The following is a 22,019-nucleotide window of genomic DNA, read 5'->3' as shown; positions in this document are numbered from 1 at the left end:
CAAGCTATAGGAGCCAAAGGAGGAACACATCTAACCTCATAAAACACCTGCCGTGTCGTCACATACATTTATATCTAACACCAGGTTAGTACGCCCTGTTTATGTTCTCATTGGATAACATTAGTTAAAAGATGTTAAAGTATAAAACACCTACAAAATGCATAAAAATATAGTTTGTATTTTGTCCTCTATGGTTTATTATGTTGGACAAGAAACATTATTTTCAAATAGATTTTTTAAAAAGACAGTGGATTTGTTTTCCTAAGTTTATTATTTATATAGTTAAATGTGCAAAGGAAACTGAATGATTATTTCATTTCAACCACATAAATTCTAACTTTTATTTGTTTTTTATTGCTTATATGTTTTTGTACATGTACTGTTATCATGCACCAAACAACACTATAAGTAATTAATATTATATATATATATATATATATATATATATATATATATATATATATATATATATATATACATAACTTGTACAAATATATTGACAACTTCTATCATAGTGGGGCCACAAAAATGGGTTTGTTTGCTCAGAGGGTCACATGATCAACATTCATGTCATCATTAGAATAATGAGCGATCTGAGCATTAATACAAGAAAGAACAAAGAGTTTTCATTGTAATTTTGTGTCTTTCTGTCATTCTGTGTATGTTAGTTGTTGCCTTACTCGTTGTCAGACATTTTGTGCATTGCTGTAGTCTTTTTGTGTACTTTTTCTGTAATTTCATATATAGGCTTTTGTACTGGCTCTAGTACCCCATCTATACTATAATGACGGAAAGGTCTGTATGTGTGTGCGTGCGTGCATGTGTGTGGAGCAAATATATCTCCGACGCGGTGCGAGTTTGGCCTGAAACTTGGTCAACTAGTTCCAAATACCCCGAGTGTGTGTATCTGTGATTTTGGAGTAATTTGGTCATTTAAAAATGTTTATTTTAATTTTATTTCACTTCTGGACGGCCCCGAAATGAAACCTATTCATCTTTTGACCTCAGAATGTGAGGGGGCGCTAGCGCACCATCTATATCTATTTCACTGCACAGCTCCTCACCCGAGCAAGAGTCACGTGTGCAGCCAGAGCCAATCACTGCGCACACAGCCAAGCAGACACGGACTGTAAGCACACAGAGAAGAAGATAGTTTAGACCTAAACATAGAGCTCTCTGAATAGATCATTTGAAACCATCAGCCACTGGTGAGTCTTTTAGAGACACGTTTCCCAACCTGTTCAATTCTCCATCTGGAAAACTGCAGATTCTCTGTGGTGCCGTGCATGGAAGCTAAGGTAAAAAATGATTTTTGTTTTTTTTAAAAAAAAGACAGCCGAATTGTAGATAATACTTTAATTTACTTACTCACTCATATAGTTTGGAGCTTTACGTTTTGTTTTGTGCAGTTTTGTTACTTTTCTGATTGGTGCTACAATGTCTATGGAGTTTGGTTATCAGCATCTCAAACATTCACTGGAACACACACACACGGTATTTATTTATTTGATGTGCGTTCTCGGAGTAGATGGATGTAGACAAACACGCACGCACGCACACACAGTATTTATAATAAAAATATACTAATTGAGTAAAATAAAACAAAAAACGAAACAATATTTATACAAAAAGTACACAAAATGACACAAATGCATAAAAATATACAAAAAGGCTCCAAAAACACACAAAATTACTCCAAAAAACATACATTTCAGAAAAATACACCAAACAACAACAAACATGACTAAAAATACACAAAACTAAATATTTATACAAAAATACACAAAATAACAATAGAAATGCACAAAACTACACTAAAAATAATACAAAAATACACAAAATGATTCCAGAATCACACTGCAATGGCAACAAAAAACAATAATTATACAAAAAAATGCACAAAAACACAACAGAAAGATACAAAAATACACATAATGACTCCAAAAACATACATTACAGAAAAATACATCAAACAAAAAAAATAAATAAATAAAAAACAACAAACACATATATCATGCACATGTCCCATAGAATTAAACCAGGGAAATTGCACACGCCATTTTACTTTGCACCTGCAAATAAACCGCTTTAAAACACTACAGAGTACAGAGTATGTACACCTCTTTGTACATCCAACCTTCAAATATATTCTCATTTGGCCATAATTGACAACTGTACTTATGCTCCCACATCAATGCATAATTCCAACGGGCACTGTACTAGATGGATGTAGAGACACACACACACACGCACGCGCGCACACACACACACACACACACACACACACACACACACACACACAAGTAACGCACACACACACACACACAGTACACATTGAAAATACACAAAACTAAATATTTACACAAAAAATACACAAAATGACTCCAGAATCACACTTCAATGGCAACAAAACAATAATTATACAAAAAATGCACAAAAACACAACAGAAAGATACAAAAATACACATAATGACTCCAAAAAACATACAATTCAGAAAAATACACCAAACAAAAAAAATTAAAAGTGAGTAAAAAAAAACAACAACAAACACATTTATCATGCTCATGTCCCATAGAATTAAAACAAGAAAATTGCACTCACATTTTGCACCCGCAAATACACCCCTTATGCTCCTACATAAATGCATACTTCCGACAGGCACTGTACTAGTTTCTCTTAATTGTGATTCCAAGTACCCCCCCTTGTACGACTACAACATTTTGCTCAGAATACGATGGTAAAACAACTATAGAGCGTAATGATGGAATGAATGAGTGATAACACTTTTTTTTATTCTTTATTTTTGTTTGTAAATAGATGCCTATGATCTTTACAAGTCCTTTTTCTGAAAACAAAACTCAGAGAGAAATAAAAAGCAGTTACACAGAGTCTGCTGAAGGGGTGCTGATCAGCAGAGTTTTCCCCGTCTTCACTGCTCGATGAATCATAGCTACTGTTCACTTGTAGCTTATCTCGGTTCCTCTTTAGAGTGATCTCGTCAAAATTTTGCTTTTTGAAGGGTTTTGATCTTTTCCCAGTCCGTCATTATGTCATACTTGTGAGTCATCAGCCATGCATTCTCCTTCTGTAGCTTTAAATATTCTTTATTCAAATCCTGAGTGGTCACCTCTAGGAAATCTGTCTGGCCTTTCTGGCGTTGTATGGTGTTGTTGTGCATAGTGAGGTCACTTTTTATGGTGTGAATTTTTTGGCTCTGGATCTCTTTTACGTTTTCAAAACGTTCAAGCCATATAAGCAGGTCTTTTTTCTGTCTTGTCAATTGGTTAAATTTGGTTTTCAACAACAAATACTTTTTTCCCGGCTTCCGAACCTTCTTTTTCTTTCTGGTACTTGATGTTGCGATTTTCAGTATCCACTTTGTCTTTTTGGCTTTTCAACAAATTATACTGGTGCTTAAGTTTCTGCTGCTCTGTATTGATAACGTTTAGCTTGGATTCAAGAGTTCGTTCTGACAATCGTTCAGGTGCTTCTCACTTTTCTCACTTTTATCTTGCTTTGCCTACTTTGAAGGGCTTCCTTTTGCATTTTCAAAGCTGTAATTTCTCTTTGTAGATAGATAATATTGTTGCTTATGTATGAGAAATACTCACAAAACTGCTCCTCCTTCATTTTCAATAGTGATTGCATTGCCTTGCTAGTTCTGGCATCATTGCACAGACCTCTGCAATGACTGTCCGTGCCGGGATGGTATTGGCGTGGTCGGACTCATTGGTCACAATGACTGGCAGATGCCATGGCTGGCGTGCAGGCAAGTCAGCAAGACATGACTTTACAATGAGTCCACCAGGCAAGGGGCAAGAAGCAGGGTGCTCAACAGCATTCTCCCAATCCTGCCTTACAGTCACAGTGTGCTAAGATCACCTTCGATTGGTGATTATATACAGTATGTATTATAAACTTGGGTCTGTTAATTTCTGAGAGTGCATGACTCTAGCCTTTACAACATGATGTCCACTTGGTTTATGCAGCTAAACACAAGAGCAATACGTTATGTTGATAATACAGGATATTTGGACCACTCAGAGCCACTTTTCACTGAATCAAAATCACTCACAATGGCAGAAAATGTAGCTTTTCAAATAAGGCAAATAGTATTTAAAGCACAAGAAAAACTTCTCCTAAAAAAATATTCACAAACTTTAAAAAGCTGAGACTTAAAATAAACTTTTGATCACTGCATGCCATAAATACATACAGTGTATCTTCTCAAAACATACGTGTTAAAAGGAAAAAATATAAAAAAAAAAAATTGAAAAATAAAATAGATCTATGTTTGGACAGATGAATGTATAGTGGATTACATGAATTGTATATATATATATATATACTGTATATATAAATGTCTTCCTAAGTATAGTCCTAGATATTACGGGGGCTATGATCATAAGTTTTTAATGTAGGATTTTGTAACTATTTATTCTCTGCTTTGAGTTTTGATTTTCTCTTTGTGGTAAATACCCTGTGTTCATGTTTCAAATAAAAATTACCTAAAATTGAAATGCTGTGAGAGCTTGGATACTAAACTAAAAAAGCATAAAAGCACAAATTTTGGTACATGATTAGCTCTACAAATAAAGTGCACTGTAGCTCCTCCATGAACCGCCACCTTAACGTGGTGGAGGGGTTTGAGTACCCGAATGATCCTGTGAGCTATGTTGTCGGGGGCTTAATGTCCCTGGTAGGGTCTCCCAAGGCAAACAGGTCCCAGGTGACGGGTCCGACTAAGAGCGGTTCAATAGCCATACATGTATATTAAAAAACAAAGGCAGTTCACGTCGCCCGGATTGGCGCTACCGGAGCCCCATCTTGGAGCCAGGCCCGGGGTTGGGGCTCGAGTGCGAGCGCCTGGTGGCCGGGGCTTTGCCCAAGGGCCCCGGCCGGGCAGAGCCCGAAAGGACGACGTGGGCCCGCCCTCCCGTAGGCCCACCACCCGCAGGAGGGATCATATGAGGCCGGTGCAGTGTGGATCGGGCAGTCGTCCAGGGCGGGGGCCTTGGCGATCTGATTCCCGGCTACAGAAGCTAGCGTTAGGGACGTGGAATGTCACCTCTCTGGCGGGGAAGGAGCCTGAGCTTGTGTGCGAGGTGGAGAAGTTCGGACTAGATATAGTCGGTCTCACCTCGACACATAACAAGGGCTCTGGAACCTGCCTTCTCGACAGGGGTTGGACTCTCTTCTACGCTGGAGTCGCCAATGGTGAGAGGCGCCGGGCCGGGTGGCTATACTTCTTGTCCCCCGACTTAGTGCCTGTACGTTGGAGTTTACCCCGGTAGACGAGAGGGTAGCCTCCCTCCGCCTTCGGGTGGGGGGACGGATCATGACTGTTGTTTGCGCCTATGGGCCAAACAGCAGCTCGGAGTATCCACCCTTCTTGGATTCCTTAGAGGGAGTACTGGAGAGTGCTCCTTCTGGGGATTCCCTCGTTCTGCTGGGGGACTTCAACGCTCACGTTGGCAGCGACAGTGAGACCTGGAGGGGCGTGATTGGGAGGAACGGCCCCCCTGATCGGAACCCGAGCGGTGTTTTGTTGTTGGACTTCTGTGCTTGTCACAGATTGTCCATAACAAACACCATGTTCAAGCATAAGGGTGTCCATATGTGCACTTGGCACCAGGACACCCTAGGCCGCAGTTCGATGATCGACTTCGTAGTCGTGTCATCGGACTTGCGGCCGCATGTCTTGGACACTCGGGTAAAGAGCTGTCAACTGATCACCACCTGGTGGTGAGTTGGCTCCGATGGCGGGGGAGGATGCCGGTTAGACCTGGCAGACCGAAACGTATAGTGAGGCTGGGAACGCCTGGCAGAGTCTCCCGTCAGAAGGAGCTTCAACTCCCACCTCCGGGAAAACTTCAACCATGTCTCGGAGGAGGCGGGGGACATTGAGTCCGAGTGGGCCATGTTCCGTGCCTCTGTTGCTGAGGTGGCTGATCGGTGCTGTGGTCGCAAGGTAGTCGGTGCCTGTTGTGGCGGCAATACCCGAACCCGTTGGTGGACACCGGGGGTGAGGGATGCCGTCAAGCTGAAGAAGGAGTCCTACCGGGCCTTTTTGGTACCGACGGGCCAAGCAAAGTGCAGCCACGGCGGTCGCCGAGGCAAAAGCCCGGACATGGGAGGAGTTTGGTGAGGCCATGGAGAACGACTTCCGGACGGCTTCGAAGAGATTCTGGACCACCATCCGGCGTCTCAGGAGGGGGAAGCAGTGCACCATCAACACTATGTATGGTGCGGATGGTGCGCTGCTGACTTCGACTCGAGACGTTGTGGATCGGTGGGGGGAATACTTCGAAGACCTCCTCAATCCCACCGACACGCCTTCCAATCAGGAAGCAGGGCCCAGGGACCCGAGAGTGGGCTCTCCTATCTCTGGGGCTGAGGTTGCCGAGGTGGTTAAAAAGCTCCTCGGTGGCAGGGCTCCGGGGGTGGATGAGATCCGCCCGAAGTTCCTCAAGGCCCTGGATGTTGTGGGGCTGTCATGGCTGACATGACTCTGCAACATCACGTGGACATCGGGGGAAGTGCCTCTGGATTGGCAGACCGGGGTGGTGGTCCCCCTTTTTAAGAAGGGGGACCGGAGGGTGTGTTCCAATTATAGAGGGATCACACTTCTCAGCCTCCCCGGTAAGGTCTATTCAGGGGTACTGGAGAGGAGGGTCCGCCGGATAGTTGAACCTCGGATTCAGGAAGAGCAATGTGGTTTTCGTCCTGGCCGTGGAACTGTGGACCAGCTCTACACCCTCAGCAGGGTCCTTGAGGGGTCATGGGAATTTGCCCAACCAGTCCACATGTGTTTTGTGGACCTGGAAAAGGCATTTGACCGTGTCCCTCGGGGATTCCTGTGGGGCGTCCTCCGGGAGTATGGGGTATCGAACCTCCTGATGGGAGCTGTTCGTTCCCTGTATGACCGGAGTCAGAGTCTGGTCCGCATTGCAGTAATTCGAAATCGTTTCCGGTGAGGGTTGGACTCCGCCAGGGCTGCCCTTTGTCACCGATTCTGTTCATAACTTTTATGGACCGAATTTCTAGGCGCAGTCAGGGCGTTGAGGGGGTCTGGTTCGGGGGCCTCAGTATTGCATCACTGCTTTTTGCAGATGATGTGGTCCTGTTGGCTCCAACGTACCTCGACCTTCAACTCTCACTGGATCGGTTCGCAGCCGAGTGTGAAGCGGCCGGAATGAGAATCAGCACCTCCAAATCCGAGTCCATGGTTCTCGACCGGAAAAAGGTGGAGTGCCTTCTCCGGGTTGGAGATGAGGTTCTGCCCCAGGTGGAGGAGTTCAAGTACCTCAGGGTCTTGTTCACGAGTGAGGGAAGGTTGGAGCGAGAGATCGACAGGCGGATTGGCGCGGCGTCTGCAGTGATGCGGAGTCATCAGACTGCTCCACGCTCGCCATCTCTGCTGATTCATCAAATCTGCTCTGTGTGTGTGTGTGTTGTGTATGCTGGCACGTCGCCTTAGCCAATCATAATCGCTCACCTTGTTTTTAACCCGCCTCTTCTTGCTGGCACATGTGTCAAAACACTGGCTCTGATTGGCTACCATGAAACATGACACCGCCTAAGCCAATCATAATCGCTCACCTTGTTTTTAACCCACCTCCTCACAACAGCTGAGTCAGAAGCCGGGGATGCTTTCGGATAACATTTTATTTAATCAATGCATGTAACGCACCGCATTTAGTGTTCAGTAACAATAACGGCGTAAAAAGTAATTAGTTAGATTACCCCGTTACTGAAAAACAAACGCCGTTATTTTAAACGCCGTTATTCCAAACACTGATTGTCTCTGAAAAAGTCCAGTGTTTTGTGCATGACTTTGTCTCTCTGGTCTGGGGGTATTTCCTCAACATGTCTCCAATTGTTTGAGAAAAACGAGCACATTCATTGTTCCCAAAGTAGATTTGTTTCCTGTAAATCTAGCCGGCGCTCCTCCTATCTTGAAATCCACCTCCGTGTCATGTCTCTTCCTCTTTTCCCCCCGAGCCACGGGGGTTTCACTTGAGGAAGGATTGTAAAGATGATGGTACTTTCTAACCTCCTCCATCAAACGCTCGTTAAATCTATCTGCTCCATTGTTGATACAAGTCCTATCTCGCTTAGAAGACTTTAAAAATGGCGGTGTCCGGGTACGACAGACCGGAAAAACAAATAGCAGAAATTAGGTTTTGAGCTGACCAATCACAGCCCTAGCAGGATTTTTGGCCTCAACTCTGACTATGTTTAAGTCCAGGCTGAAAGCATGCTTATTTAATGCTGCCTATAAAATTGATTGTATTTTAACTCATTTTAAACGTAATTGTATTGATTGATTTGTTTTTATTGCTCTTTATTGTATTTTGATTGTGTTTGTGTGTCTGGTGTTGCTGTGAGGCACATTGAGTTGTCTTGTACATGAAATGTGCTATACAAATAAAATTGACTTGACTTGGAAGATGTAATGTAAGGTTACGGGGGAGGGGCTCTACGCCTACGTGCGTTTATGGAGAGGGATTTTATGCAGAACCTTAACTCAGGTTTCAGAAAGCACTAAGGCACAAAAACATGACAAAAATAAAAAATCACCTAAAATCGGAGGTAAGGCTATAGAAAGGCATCATTTTCAAAAATTAAAAAAAAAAATTGAGTAAAGACCATCATTAGACTCTAAAAACTACTGTAAATATAATGCACATACTTAAAAAGGATTCAACACAACAGTAATGATTTTATATTGTCGGAGGAATCAGGAGTACCCGGAAAAAACCTACGCAAGCATGGGGACAACATGCAAACTCCACACAGAGAAGACCTGAGTGTCCATCCCAGCGCTTGAACCCAGGACCTTCTTGCTGTGAGGAGGATGTGCTAACCACTACTCCACCATTTTCAACTAATTTATTGTATGAGGGGCGGCAGTAGCTCAGTCCGTAGGGACATGGGTTTGGAACCAGAGTTTCACCGATTCAAGTCCTGGTGCAGACCAAAAAACAAAGTTGTTCAGGTAACTGGAGAGGTGCCAGGGCACCTCTGAGCTCTGCTGAGGTGCCCTTGAGCAAGGCACTGAACCCCGACACTGGTGTGCTCCCTTCATTGTAAAAGCAGCCCCACTCTGACATCTCTCCATTAATGCATGTCCACAGGTCCTGTTTGTTCACGTGTGTGATCCGGGCCTATGTGTGTGAGAAGCATGTCCCTAAAAATAACAGTGTAATGCAATTTCCCATCAGGGATTAATAAAGTATTTCAAAGAAACTAGTGCAGTTTGTTGGTTTTATTCAACCACTGATTTAATTAAATATGTGTATTTTTCAAAAATCCTGAGTTAATAAGAACATTAACTAAGAATAGGAGAGAACCGGAGCTCCCGGCGAAAACCCTATATCTATTTTACCTTTATTTTACCAGGTCGGTCACTGAGTCAGTGCAGGTTCTGACATGAATTACTCCCTCGCCACTTTGAAATTGCTGCCCTGGGATATCACCGATATCAAAAACTGCCCCTGCATTGAGGACCAGTTCACCTTATCAGTGACGACCTGGTCATATAGGCTGATTTGCGTCCGACTTATGCACATTCATGAGTGGGCGTGTCTATAGACGGGACACTGACTTCCTCCTCCCCGCACGGTGATGTAGGGCCAGAGGACGGCCTGCCCTCCTCCCACCCACTCCGTAGTCGAGCTCATGCTGCATTATAAACACGAGACAGAGCGTAGAGGTGGGGCGTTCGCCGGCACATCTGTTGTTTACATGTCAATCATGGCAGAGACCTTCTTGGAGGCGCGGCTTCTCCAGCTCATTGCTGCGTCAAATTCGTCATCAAAGTTTGGGCTCGCCCTGTAGTAAGAAAAGAGAAAATCACCTTCTAACTAACGATTGATGAAATCAATGAAAAAACACTTTGGGCATGTGTATGAAGCCCAAATAGCACTTTTATCATGTTTAAAGCACAGAAAAGATGGTTTAGCGTAACATGGGCCCTTTAAAATCACACAAAAACACCGAATTCTTTAACAAACTAATTTGATGAATGGGAATGCAAATATAAAGTGTAATTATCAATAACATCCACAAGTTTACAGAAAAAAGTGATATTCAACAATTTACATAAAAAGCAGGAAATGCCTCTGCTGTTTTTCATAAACTCACCTGTATTCAGTTTTCTCAAATCATTGGCAGTATTCTTGATATAATGTTTCAAGGTCTTCCTTGATCACTTGGCATTTTTTTTGAAGTTTTTGAATTTCTCGCAGATTAGCATTTCCTGAAAAACACCTGTCGGTGTCTGCTGGTGGCTTTTCTGGCCGTACTAGGAGTTTTGGTGTTGATAGCTCTGTTTTTTCCCAACAGGCTTTTCCAAATGCCTTAGGAAAACCTGTGTTGGTGAAGACTGTGAGTTTACCCATCATCCCTGCAACGATGAACTTTTTGCAATCCTCGTCACACACAACACTTTTAACTGGAGATCGTTCCACTTGCCAGGCGTTCGGCTGTCGAGGTGGACATACCGACACAGAGTATTTACCCATGGTTAAAAACGGCCCCTGGATTGGATGGCCTTCAAGAGCAAAGGTTTGAATGTCCCACAGACAAACCTTTCCCGTGCTATCGCCGGTTATCAGCGTGTGCTCTGTCGGGTCAGTGGACCAGGACGTAATAGTGGCACCTTCTTCAGTCACTGCCAGGAATTTTACAAGTAGGCCATGTTTGAGAGACCAAGTACAGATGTAGCCCTCTGAAGTAGTCAACAGTGTGGCTGTGTGAAGAGACTCTTCCCTGGTTTTTAAACACTTAACAAGGTAACTGGTCTTATTCACAGTGGTCCTAGTAGAGCTTCTAGCAAAATACAGTGTGTTTGCACTAAGTGAATCCCTGTATCCTTGATATTCTTCTGTAACGACAAATCCTTGAGGGAAAACTCCTCCAATAATACAAAAGCAAACCTCTTCAGTTTTCACATCCCAGATAACCACGTTTCCTTCACTTGATGCTGTGATTAGATGTTCTTGATGAGTGTCAATGGCAACAATGTCTTTCAGTAAGTCATGATTCCAAATTCTGTGATCCTCTCCTTCGATGTCCAGAACAAACAAGTTGGGGTTATTCTTAACAGAGACAAACAGTCGATTGTTCTTGCATACGAACCCTGTCGACTCATTGGGCAATGTGGGGTAAAGAATTGGCAGTTGATGTCCATTGTGAAAACTCCATGTTCTCACCTTTCCATCTGGAGAAACTGTGATGAGCTTCCTTTGAGACTCATCAAACAAAAATGCAGTGTGTCCCTCGCTGTTGTCAAAGGTGGCCTTTAACTGCATCACGGCTCGTTCAGTTACTAAGTTCCACACTGTAACCAAACCACCCACAGAAACCGAGACCACTTGCTGAGTGTCCTGGTGGTAAATTACAGAACATATGGGCGTCAAGTGGGAAGGGACGCTTTTCTTTAAAGGTTTTGTTCCTTTGCCAGGACAACGGGCAATTTCTGAATTAGCCAGAAATAGCTCATTATTATACAAGTTGTATGTAATGGTGGAGCATGGCTCTATTTTCATGCCTTCGGGAGAAATAGTCTGTGTACACACCCACTGGGTCTCTCTCCATACACACACTTTCATATCCACAGATATGCTGAGGATTACCCCCTCTTCAATATTGTACACAAGGTGGGTAATTTTTGTGTCCTGGGCTTTCAATTCTTTGATACATTTTGATTTTTTGTTTGGAGACCAAATCCTCATTACTCCATCAGTTCCACCTGTCACCAAAACCTGTGACAGCGTGCAGTACTCAACAGAGCTGAAAGCGGGAAAGCCATCACTTGGGAATATTTTCTTAGTAAATTGTTTTAAGAGGTCTGAAGAGAATCTAAGGAGCACCATATTCTTAGATGAGCTGCTACAGACAGCTATTGAATTGAGCTCGGGAATGAACTTCACGGAGGAGCACGTCTCTTTGAAGACAGGGACACAAATGCACTGGTGCTTTGGATTGTTGGCTTTCAGCAGAGTTGAGACGTAAGCTGTCGGATATTCCCAAAGTTTAGTTTTTCTAAACAAAGATTTGTCAAAGATGTCATTCATATTGACTTTACTGGTTGTGAACACATAAAGGTAACCCCTGGTGTCTCCAAAGGTAAATACAGCCCTGTTGCCATCAGACCAGTAATGCATGGTAGTTACTCGGCCATCCTCAACAATCAAACATTGCTTAACCCAAAAGTCAACAGGGGCCCAAGAGGCATAATAGAAAATCAGCTCATTCTCGAAGGAGGAGACCACCAGCTCTTGGTATTCTTTTAAATAAAGCATATCTGTAATTGTTATTTTTTTTTTGTGTGAATAAGGAAGTGGTGGTTTCTCATTTTCATACAGAGGAAAAACGATTTGATCCTGAAAGTTCTGTGACCATGATACGAGTGAACCTCCTGCTGTGATGGACACGTATTGGCAGTTCTGGTAGGGCCTGTTATCTTTGAAATCCATGTTAGACGCATAGTCATCCAAAGGAACGCATAGCAAACGCACTATTCTTTTAGTGTGCCCAGTCTTTATGATTTCAAAGGGTTTATCAAACAACTGACGGCGGTAAGCAAAACCCTTTCCACTATCGGAAATATAATTTACAACCTGCAGAAGACTGGGTGTACCAGAGTTTTTGGTAATCTTCTCGTGCATTTCTTTTAAATCTTCTTCTTTCACTTGAGGATAGAGTTGAAGCAATGTACTGACAAACTCCTTTTCATTAGTAACATTTTCTTCAGTGAAGGAAGATTGAATGACACAAGTGTCTTCCTTAATATCACCAGTGGAAGACGTGTTTCCTTCAGTTGCCTCCATACTGTGGACGTTATCCTTCAAATGCTCATCGACATCCACCATTTCTCCCATTTGTCTTTAGACCGAGTAGAACCACAATTCCTTCTTTACTCCTTGTAAATTATGGTGCTTACACAGGAGGTATCAAAGGCAAGTGGAACAGGCCAGTTGATGATGTCACTGATGATGTCATACAGGCAGAGCTTTAAATTGTGCCGGCACCTGCCAGAATTTTACTGGCCCTTTGATTGGATCCAGCACGTCATTATCATTTTTTTTCAGCACCTCCTTTGCTTTTAGGTGATTTGATTAAATGTTGAAGTATTATATTTGGACAGTTGTCTTTTATTGAGTGGAAATCACTGGAGATGTTATTGTACACCCAAAATTTAATGTAAAAACTAAGCGAGATTGAGGAAGAGAGGGAAATGTCAGGCCACGCCCACGCTACGCCTTAAGTGTGATTTTGCGCAAAAATTGTATCTTGTCAGCTTGGAAGACGGTAGAAATTGGCTAAAAAGGCAGTTGAATTGAAAGAGCTTTTTCAAAGCCAATAAGTGAAGCTAATCCTGAGGTAAAGTTGTTTCTGTGGAAATCACAGAGCAGCAGCAGCAGTTAGCGTAGCTAGTAGCAGCACCTGTAGCGATGATGCTAATGCAGAAGAACCTGCCTCCAACAGACAGGGCACAGGAGGAGAACTATCCAGGGGACATGAGAATTTTTTTAATTTTATTTTGTATACTTATTATCTCATAATGGAGATATTCACTAACCATTCCTGGGGAGCAGTCGGCATCCATTTCGCAGCTGTTCGGGGTTAAGGGACTTGCTCAACATCCCACAGTAGGGATTGAACCGGGAACCCTCTGATTACAAGGCCAGCATCCTTAACCACCCTATAAAGCTAATTGCAATATTAGAAAACATCACAAAGCTTAGTTTAAGATATTTACAGTTAACCATATGGTAGATAAAAAGCCTAACATGAATTTAGACATTCAGGTTTATTAAGTACTAACTATGCTATTTTTCAGCCGTGTCTGGTATTAAACTGTTTCATAATAGATGATATATGAAGATATGATGTTAAAAAGATGTTTTGAAATATGTGGAATTAATTATTAGGCATTCTTTTATGTTTAGGAACTCCCCCTGTTGTCTTTGTCATTCCACTTCACACCCAAGGAGTATGTCATCGACATACTGAAGCAGGGAAGATCCCTGCGAGAGGACAAGGGAACAGAGGCTCTGCTCAAGGGAAGAACAATAAATGTGAGGGGTGCACGTGAGACCTTGTGGCAGTCTGGTCCACGTGTACTGGTGTCCCTTGAACATGAAGGCAAACCAGAACTGTGAGTCCGGGTCTACTGGGATACTGAAGAATGCGTTGGCCAAGTTCACAACCGAGAAGTACTTCGCTGATGGTGGAATCAGTGAAAGAATGGTGTGGGGGTTTGGGACAAGGGGAGCAGGAGGGATGATGGCTGAGTTAACAGCCTGTAGGTCCTGCACAAACCTCCACTCGGTCGGTTGGCCTTCTGGGCGAATCTTCATCACCGGAAAAATGGGGGTCAGAACTGGGGAGTCGGCACATGGCACAATCACCTTTTCTTTTAAGAGAGAGTCAAAGACCGGTTGGATACCATCTAAGGCATCACGTCGAAGGGGGTACTGTTTCCTGTGGGGCCTGTAGGAGGACTTAGGTGTGATCACCACAGGAGCACAGTCTCTGATGAGGCCAATGTCATACTTGTGCTTGGCCCATAGGCCAGATGGCACTGAAGATAGCAGGGGTGAGATGTCCCCTGTTTGTGGTGCTGTCAGCGAGGTCAGTCGATAGCCCGTGGACAGGCTGATGGCAAAAACCGAACGGAGGCAGTCAATGATCAGTGGGGGAACCTTAACCCGATAGGCATTCGCGGCCGGTGAATACCACGTCAAAAGGGCTGGAGTTTGTTGCCAGTCAGTGGTTAGATGACAGCGCAGAACAAAAGGGCCCAAGTCCTTCCACTGAAGGTTAGGAATTTTTGCCACCGTGATGTGAGGAAAAGAGTTGGGTACGTCAAACAGAGGTAGTTGGTCTTCCGTCAGCTGTACAGCAACAGCAGCGTGTCGAGAGTCAAAGTAGAGAAAGTCGGCGGTTAAGGTGTCATTTATACGGGTGTCCCCGTAAAAGGTCTCAGCAAAGGGATGGTCTGGGTGTTGTGAGACGTGTACTGTGCAGTGGCTGTACTCAGGTTTCTTAAATGTGAGGTGCTTAGGCACATGTTGTGCGGCCCAAAATTTAAGCGTGCACGCATCATCAAAACTAACCCACCAGTTGTAAACTGCATGATATCAGCTGTTCAGACAGTGTGGTACACAAAGGGATTTTCTTCCTTTGCAGCTGAGTTTTGTCAGAAATGTATGATCTGTGCTAAAAACAACCCAGGCAGAAAGAAACCTTTGACTAGCCAGACAGCCCATCCTCAGCCATCCATGCCCTTTCATCACTTGCAGATGGATTTTGTTGAGCTAACACCATGCGAGGGAAAGAAGCACTGTCTGGTCATCATAGACATGTTCTCTAAATGGGTAGAGGCCTTTCCAACCAAACACCAGACAGCCACGGCAGTAGCCAAAGCACTGCTAACTGACATCATTCCTAGGTGGGGCATTCCATACAAAATCTCTTCTGATAACGGCACACATTTTGCCAGCCAAGTGATAACAGAGTTAGGACTAAGATTAGACATGGATCTTAGAAAACACTGCAGCTATCACCCTGAGTCCGCTGGGGCCGTAGAAAGAGCTAACGGTACTCTGAAAAACAGGTTGAACAAGTGCATGGACCAGACAGGGCTGAACTGGATCAAAGCTTTACCCCTTGTCCTCCTTCAGATGAGACAACAGGTTCATCCAAAGTCTAAACTTTCACCCTTTGAAATCCTTTTTGGACGCCCACCCAATGTGGGTCTATCCCCCTCTGTTTCGTCCTGGGCTGAGACAGCGCTCCAGGACGACAGTTTGATAAAATACTGTGCACAACTCTCCACGATTCTTACTCTCAACAGGTCCAGAGTACGAGCAGCCCTCCCACTGACTACCACCGAGAACCTCCATGACATCCTTCCAGGTGACTTTGTGATCGTGCACAACGCGAGACGAAAAAGGTGGACCGACCAAAGGTGGATCGGCCCTTTCCAGGTTCAACTGACGACACACACGGCTGTGAAGGTCGCAGAGCGAGCCACGTGGATTCACGCATCACACTGCAGGAAGGTGCCAACACCAGCCGACCCTGATCTTGAGGCGACTGGTCCAACGGAGGAAGTACCAACATCACCACTGATCGAGGAACCGCAGTAAGGAGCGTTTCCTCTTTTCTGGATCGGGAGCAGTGCTTTGAGGAGCTTTTGTTTGCCTTGAAAGTTGCAAACAAAAGGGTGAAAGAAAAGACCCTGGGGGGTTACAAGCTAACCTTTCTAACGGGGCATATGGTCTGTTGAAACCTTTGAAATCCAACCTTGAGGACATCGTGGGAATAAAGAGATTACAAGCATTTTCTCGCTGTGATTGAAGAGGTCACGAGCCCCTCTGTTTATGCCCCAGGAGCAGGCTGAAATTATGCCACCATTCTGTCGTTTCATGTCACTCGTGTTCTGGTCATCGATTGGCGCGATGGTCCTGTCCGCAATTCCAGTACTCCTCTGGCTCCTGGCCTCCAGGGGGACAATCGAGGACACTGGACTTGAACCAATGAATGCAAGTGTTGTTCCTAATGTGAATGCTCCTTTTTACAGGGTGACTAATGCAAGCAGAAATAAACGCTGGATAAACGATATCGTCCTGCACGACACTTTAGCTGCGACCAATGTTACTCATCCGTTTTTCACGAACACCTGGTACCGATACGCGCACTATCAAGCTAAAAGTAGAGGCCTATCCAACTGTTATGTTTGCTCTTACATGCCTGTGTCATCAACACATCCCCGCTTAACTGCGATACCAATGGATGCTTCCGACTCCTTTTGTTATTTGTCTTACTCTAACTTCGGCATGGGGGACCCCAACCGTTGTTCTAAACAGCCAGTAAAAAAACTGACTATACTGCGCGATGATACATCTTCCGCTATGTATGTAGATTACATGCAAACCACACTTTTTCCGTTCTGTTTCGCCAGAAACGGAACTCGCAAACTAGGCCAGATTCCCGGTCACAATTGCAATTACACCATGGGTCCTGAATGCGACACCGCACATAATTCGCACACCTGTGCCCACGTTCATACACCCGGGACTAATGGCACGTTCAATTTAGCAAATGGGTTTTGGCTATGCGGTTACAGACTGTACACACACCTTTCCCCCAACTGGGATGGGGTGTGTGCACCCGTGCATGTGACTGATCACACATACGTAGTCTCAACTATTCCCCTTTCGTCACGACGTAAACGCGAATCACACACTCCTTTGGGTTTTGATCCACACGACGCAATCTGGGGCACGGACGTTCCCCCCGAACATAAACTGTGGACGACAGGCCAGAAGGTTACTCTTTCGCTGTTTCCCTGGGCGGGTGTGGGCAAAACACTGCTGCGCGTCGAAACCTTAGACTACAGGTTTAAGTCCTTCATTAACGCATCATTTTTGGCCCTTACTGGCCTCTCGGGGGAGATCACGAATATACGTTTAATGGTCCTGCAAAATATAATGGTTCTAGACCTACAGACCGCGGCCAAAGGAGGCGTTTGCGCAATGGTAGGTGCATCTTGTTGCAGCTTTATCCCGGATAACACGGCAGACGGTCAGATCATAGCAGAGGCAGTCAAAAACATTTCCAGGCTACGCGATGCCATGAATAAAGATAGCTTGGGTGGACCGGATTGGTTTTCCACTCTACTTGCAGGCTGGCGCCCTCTCTTGGTTAAGATCGCTATTACACTGGTGTCAGTTCTTCTTCTTCTCTGTTGCGGTATTCAATCTTGCGTCGTATGGTAGAGGGTTTAGTGCAGAGCGCTTTCCCAAGCCGGCACGTCCGCATAACCGTTCCAGAGATGGAGATCCAGCCTGAGGTGTTTATGATGCATGTTTTTGCTGATTCTGATAATGACTCTGCTCAGTGATGCCACCTACACATGTTGTTTTATTTGTTGTGCTATGCTATGCTATACTGACTGACATTGTTTTTGCCATGTGTATTTTTGCTATTAGTGATATATATAGTCCATATTCATTGCCGTGATTGCCAATGATTTTAGTTGCTAAGGGTATTTGATTTTATTGTGATGGCCTTGTCTCACGTAATATTCATTATGTGTTTATGGGGTTCTTTGACTTTTCCTCCTTTTTCTTGCTCCAACTTTGGGGATGCCTGTGTCCCCTGAAAAAAATAATGCTTATATCCATAGTGTTATAACGGTGTCAATATCATTTGTCCTACGGACCATGAGGTTGCGCTAGAATTACACTAATTTTGATTAATGTTTTATGTGTTTTGGGCTGTGCTTTGCTAAAGTTAAACAACTTACTAACTAATTTCGCTTTTTTTGTGTTGGACTTTGTCCAAAAAGAGTGGATTGTTGGGGCGAAATTATTAGTTATGCTTAATAATATATTTACTCATATATTTTAATCCTTAAGCCTTGGTAACTTTCCATTGTGTGAATTTTCAACTTTGCTTTTCACTCTGGGTCGGACTGCCTTGTCCAAAGATATGTTCCCCAAAACAACCCCAAGGACAGATGCGTAGGCACTCTATGTGTACGCACTCACATGGCTACACACACTCACATAGTCACATGCACACCCCATACACATCCATTCACACACACGCACACACCTCCGTCTCCATGACAATCAACAGATACCGGGGGAACAGACTGTTTCGACTCAAAGGAGAAACTGTCTCTTTTTTTTTCCACCCTCTGTCCTCCCCTCCTCCCTCTGTCTCTATCCCTATCTCTCGGGGGGGGGAGGAGGGAGGGGGGACTAAGGGGAGATATACGTGGTTTTAGTATTGTGTCACTCACTCGGTTTTTGGATCGCCTGGGCCAGGCGGTCACCACTTTGTTCCACTTTGTATTCTTTTATTTAGTTTAGAATAAAATCATTTTTTATTAATTCACCAACTCTTCAGTCTGGTCGTCTTCACTTTGCCAACGCAGAGGGTATCATTACAGCCAAAACGAGGTAACCTTCCTTTTTTCCACCGTAACACTTGAAACACACCCACAAGCTGAAAGCAGAGACATTGACCAATCACCGATATGATCTCACAATGATCAACAAAGACACATCCTCCAAAAGGCGTCTCCAAATTCTTTTAAAAAAAAAAGACGCACTGCCCAAAAACTTTAGTTTTGGACGCGGGTGTTCATGCTCACACATGTTCCCTCATGTTTCCAGTCTTTCATTTCATTTTTCTTTTATTTGTAGTTGCATCAGTTAGACTTTTTAAGAACCTTGCTCGCAGCGAAAGCCTAAGACGCAAAAGAACGTGCCTGAAAGCCGACCTTCCAACATCTGAATCGTGGACCAAACCGTGGTCCCTCTTAGTCTGAAACCGGCTGCGATCATCCCAGAAGAGGTTGTGGATCGACCAATAGAAACGCTGCTGTTTAATAATAATAATCTAATAAAAAAGGACAAAAAAAAAAAAAAAAAACGTTAATGAAAAGATGAAATTATGAAGAAGATGAGAATGTTTGACAAGGGAAGAAACGAGGATTGATGTAAAATTATCTGTGTTCAAATCAGGGGACGGATTTGGATAAGCATAATGCTTTTTTCCGTCGCCCTTTCCGGCATGAAAAGGGACAAAAAAAAACAAAAAAAACAATGATGTGATTTTGCTCTGAATGTCAAAATGAATTCTTGTACAGTACAATGTAAGATTACATTGTACTGTAATCTTTGATTCCTCTGATTCATTAAAGCTGTGATGATGGTGTACGAATCCACTTCCCTAATTTAATACTTTGTTTAGTCTAAAGTAAAACTTAGACATATTTCCTCTTTTTAAGAGGTGGCACCCAGTTATTCGTTGAGCTAATATTAATAATCAAAATTAATATTCTCATTCATATAACCCATTATTAACTACCCTTATCATCCGACATGTATTTATTGGCACCCAGTATGGGGCAGCTTGAAATCTATATACACAGCATTAATGAATATTGCAGTTATAACCGATTGAACGTGCATTAGAGTTAGAGTTGCCAGATTGGGTCGGAAGCCGCCGCGCCCCAACCAATGTGGTATTTTAAGCAAAGCCGCCGCGCTAATGCTTGGAAACTGAATAAATAAGGCCGCCGTGTCTTTGTGTCTTAAAGCGCTAATGTCATGAAAGGCCGCCGTGCCTAAAAAGTTGAAAATTAACCACTGCGCCGTCAGTGACTGTGACGTCAGAAGGTAAACAGTAAGTTGCCAGAATTGGGAAAACCCCGTAAAGATACGTAGAGACACTGCAAACTAGGACTTTGCTACCCCAAAGAGCTCTGAAACTATAGTATCTGCCGACGCAAACAAAGTGTAAGTCGTCTGAAGCTTCCGTTTCCTAAAAACGGACAAGCTAACTTTGTATTAGCTCATGTTAGCTCTTCTTGGTTGAAACACGTGTGAACGCTCCGGAAACCGGAAGCAAGTGCGTCAAGCCGCCGTGGCTTAAACGAAGACAGGCCTTCCTGTCCCTCTTTGAGATGCGACTGCCCCTCGTGGCGAGCTCGCGAATAACAGGCTAACGAGAGCCGAAGCATAGCAGCAGTAGCCTGCTACTAAGCAGTTTGCATCCAGCTAACCTAACGAGCCCAGTGTGGCTTTTAAACACATTTAAGTTACAGCGTGTCTTCTAGACACGTTTGGCTTAACAACTGTGCTCCGACACAGCTGTCTTTACCGTAATTTTTGCTGAAAACGTGTGGTTTTAAATGTGCTTGATCTGATTTTGTCATCTCTCTCTGTGTTCGCTTTGACGCAGTTGTAACACACAACACAGCCTGACGTGCTGCATCGGCGATTGTATTAAAACGCATTAAACTAACAAGGATAAGCCATTGAAATACAATTGTCGCACTAAAATCAAGATTTAACCAGAATCAAAAACAATTTGATCAAAATAAAGTAAAACAGAGTTTAAACAAATAAAAGTAATCAATAAAGTAAAATACACATTTTACTAAAGGATTAATCCAAGGTGATTAAATTTAAATCATTTTAAGAAAAAAAACTTCAATTGAATATGAATTTAATTAATTGAGAGCAACCCATTTAAGAAAGATTGATTAATTAAAATAGGTTTAATAAAAGTTAAACCAGTTTTAATTCAGGTAAATAAATTCAACGCAACTGAATATAAACTAAATCATTCTTAAACCAACCTAAAGGAAATTACACTCTAACTAAAAGCTGATTAATTAAAACAGGACTTAATTAATTAAAATAACATTTATTGATTAAAATAAATTCAATAGGAATTGAATTTTATTTCAATGGATTTTTTTTTATTAATTGAAACTACATGCTGATTAATTCAAAGAAATTGAATTAAGGTCAAGTTAATTTAAATAAGTCTTAGATCAGTTTCAAGTTTACCACTCAGCTTTTTATTTATCAAACAGTGAATTACTAAGAACAAGGAGAATAAAATAAAACAACTTACCATCAGTGTATCTTGTTATTGGAACTTTGAAAATTTTCCAAAAATGTTATTCTTTCGAATATTTTATACAGGTCTTACCCCAAGCGTCAACATGTCTGTCTGGTCAGAAGACCACACCGCCGAAAACTTGGAATTCCTACTCGATGAAATTCTAGGTGACCAAAAATCTACTATCGATGCCAAAATAAAAGCGCATCCCCCTCAAGACCTCGCACACCTCATAGCAGATTAGGTTGCAATTGCTGCTGAGAAAAAATGGAAAGATAAGGAGCTTGTGAAACACCTTGCATGTATAATAGCCGCATTTTCTGCCCAGTTTAAACACGAACAAGGTAGGGTTAAAATCCTAAAGAGCGAATGCAAAGCTAAAATCAAAGCCATCGACGAATGCGAAGCACGCTGCGCGAACCTCACGGTGAGGAAAATGCACAGTTTGAAGCGCGTATGGACAACCTGGAACACGAGGGAGAACAAGTAGCTCAATTAATCGCTGAAAATATAAATTTTGAAAACAGTGCGACTCTTAGACAAAATCCGTAACCTCAAACACGATTTTGAG

The 22,019-nt window shown here is 43.2% G+C and overlaps 1 protein-coding gene across 1 annotated transcript; it reads right to left on the bottom strand.

The window, feature by feature from the left end:
* Nucleotides 1–9,718: 9,718 nt before the first annotated feature.
* Nucleotides 9,719–12,945, bottom strand: LOC114456658 (WD repeat-containing protein on Y chromosome-like). Its single transcript, XM_028438577.1, has 2 exons — nucleotides 10,151–12,945; nucleotides 9,719–9,838 (listed from the first exon to the last, which is right to left on the bottom strand). Exon 1 carries the CDS (start codon nucleotides 12,889–12,891, stop codon nucleotides 10,171–10,173), a length of 2,721 nt encoding a protein of 906 aa, XP_028294378.1. The 5' UTR covers nucleotides 12,892–12,945; the 3' UTR covers nucleotides 9,719–9,838; nucleotides 10,151–10,170.
* Between the last annotated feature and the right edge of the window lie 9,074 nt (nucleotides 12,946–22,019).

The sequence above is a fragment of the Gouania willdenowi genome, chromosome 22, assembly GCF_900634775.1.
Source record: "Gouania willdenowi chromosome 22, fGouWil2.1, whole genome shotgun sequence".
NCBI lineage: Eukaryota > Metazoa > Chordata > Actinopteri > Blenniiformes > Gobiesocidae > Gouania > Gouania willdenowi.
The sequence above is the reverse complement of the archived record's forward strand: the minus strand, read 5'-3'. Positions and strand labels throughout refer to the sequence as shown.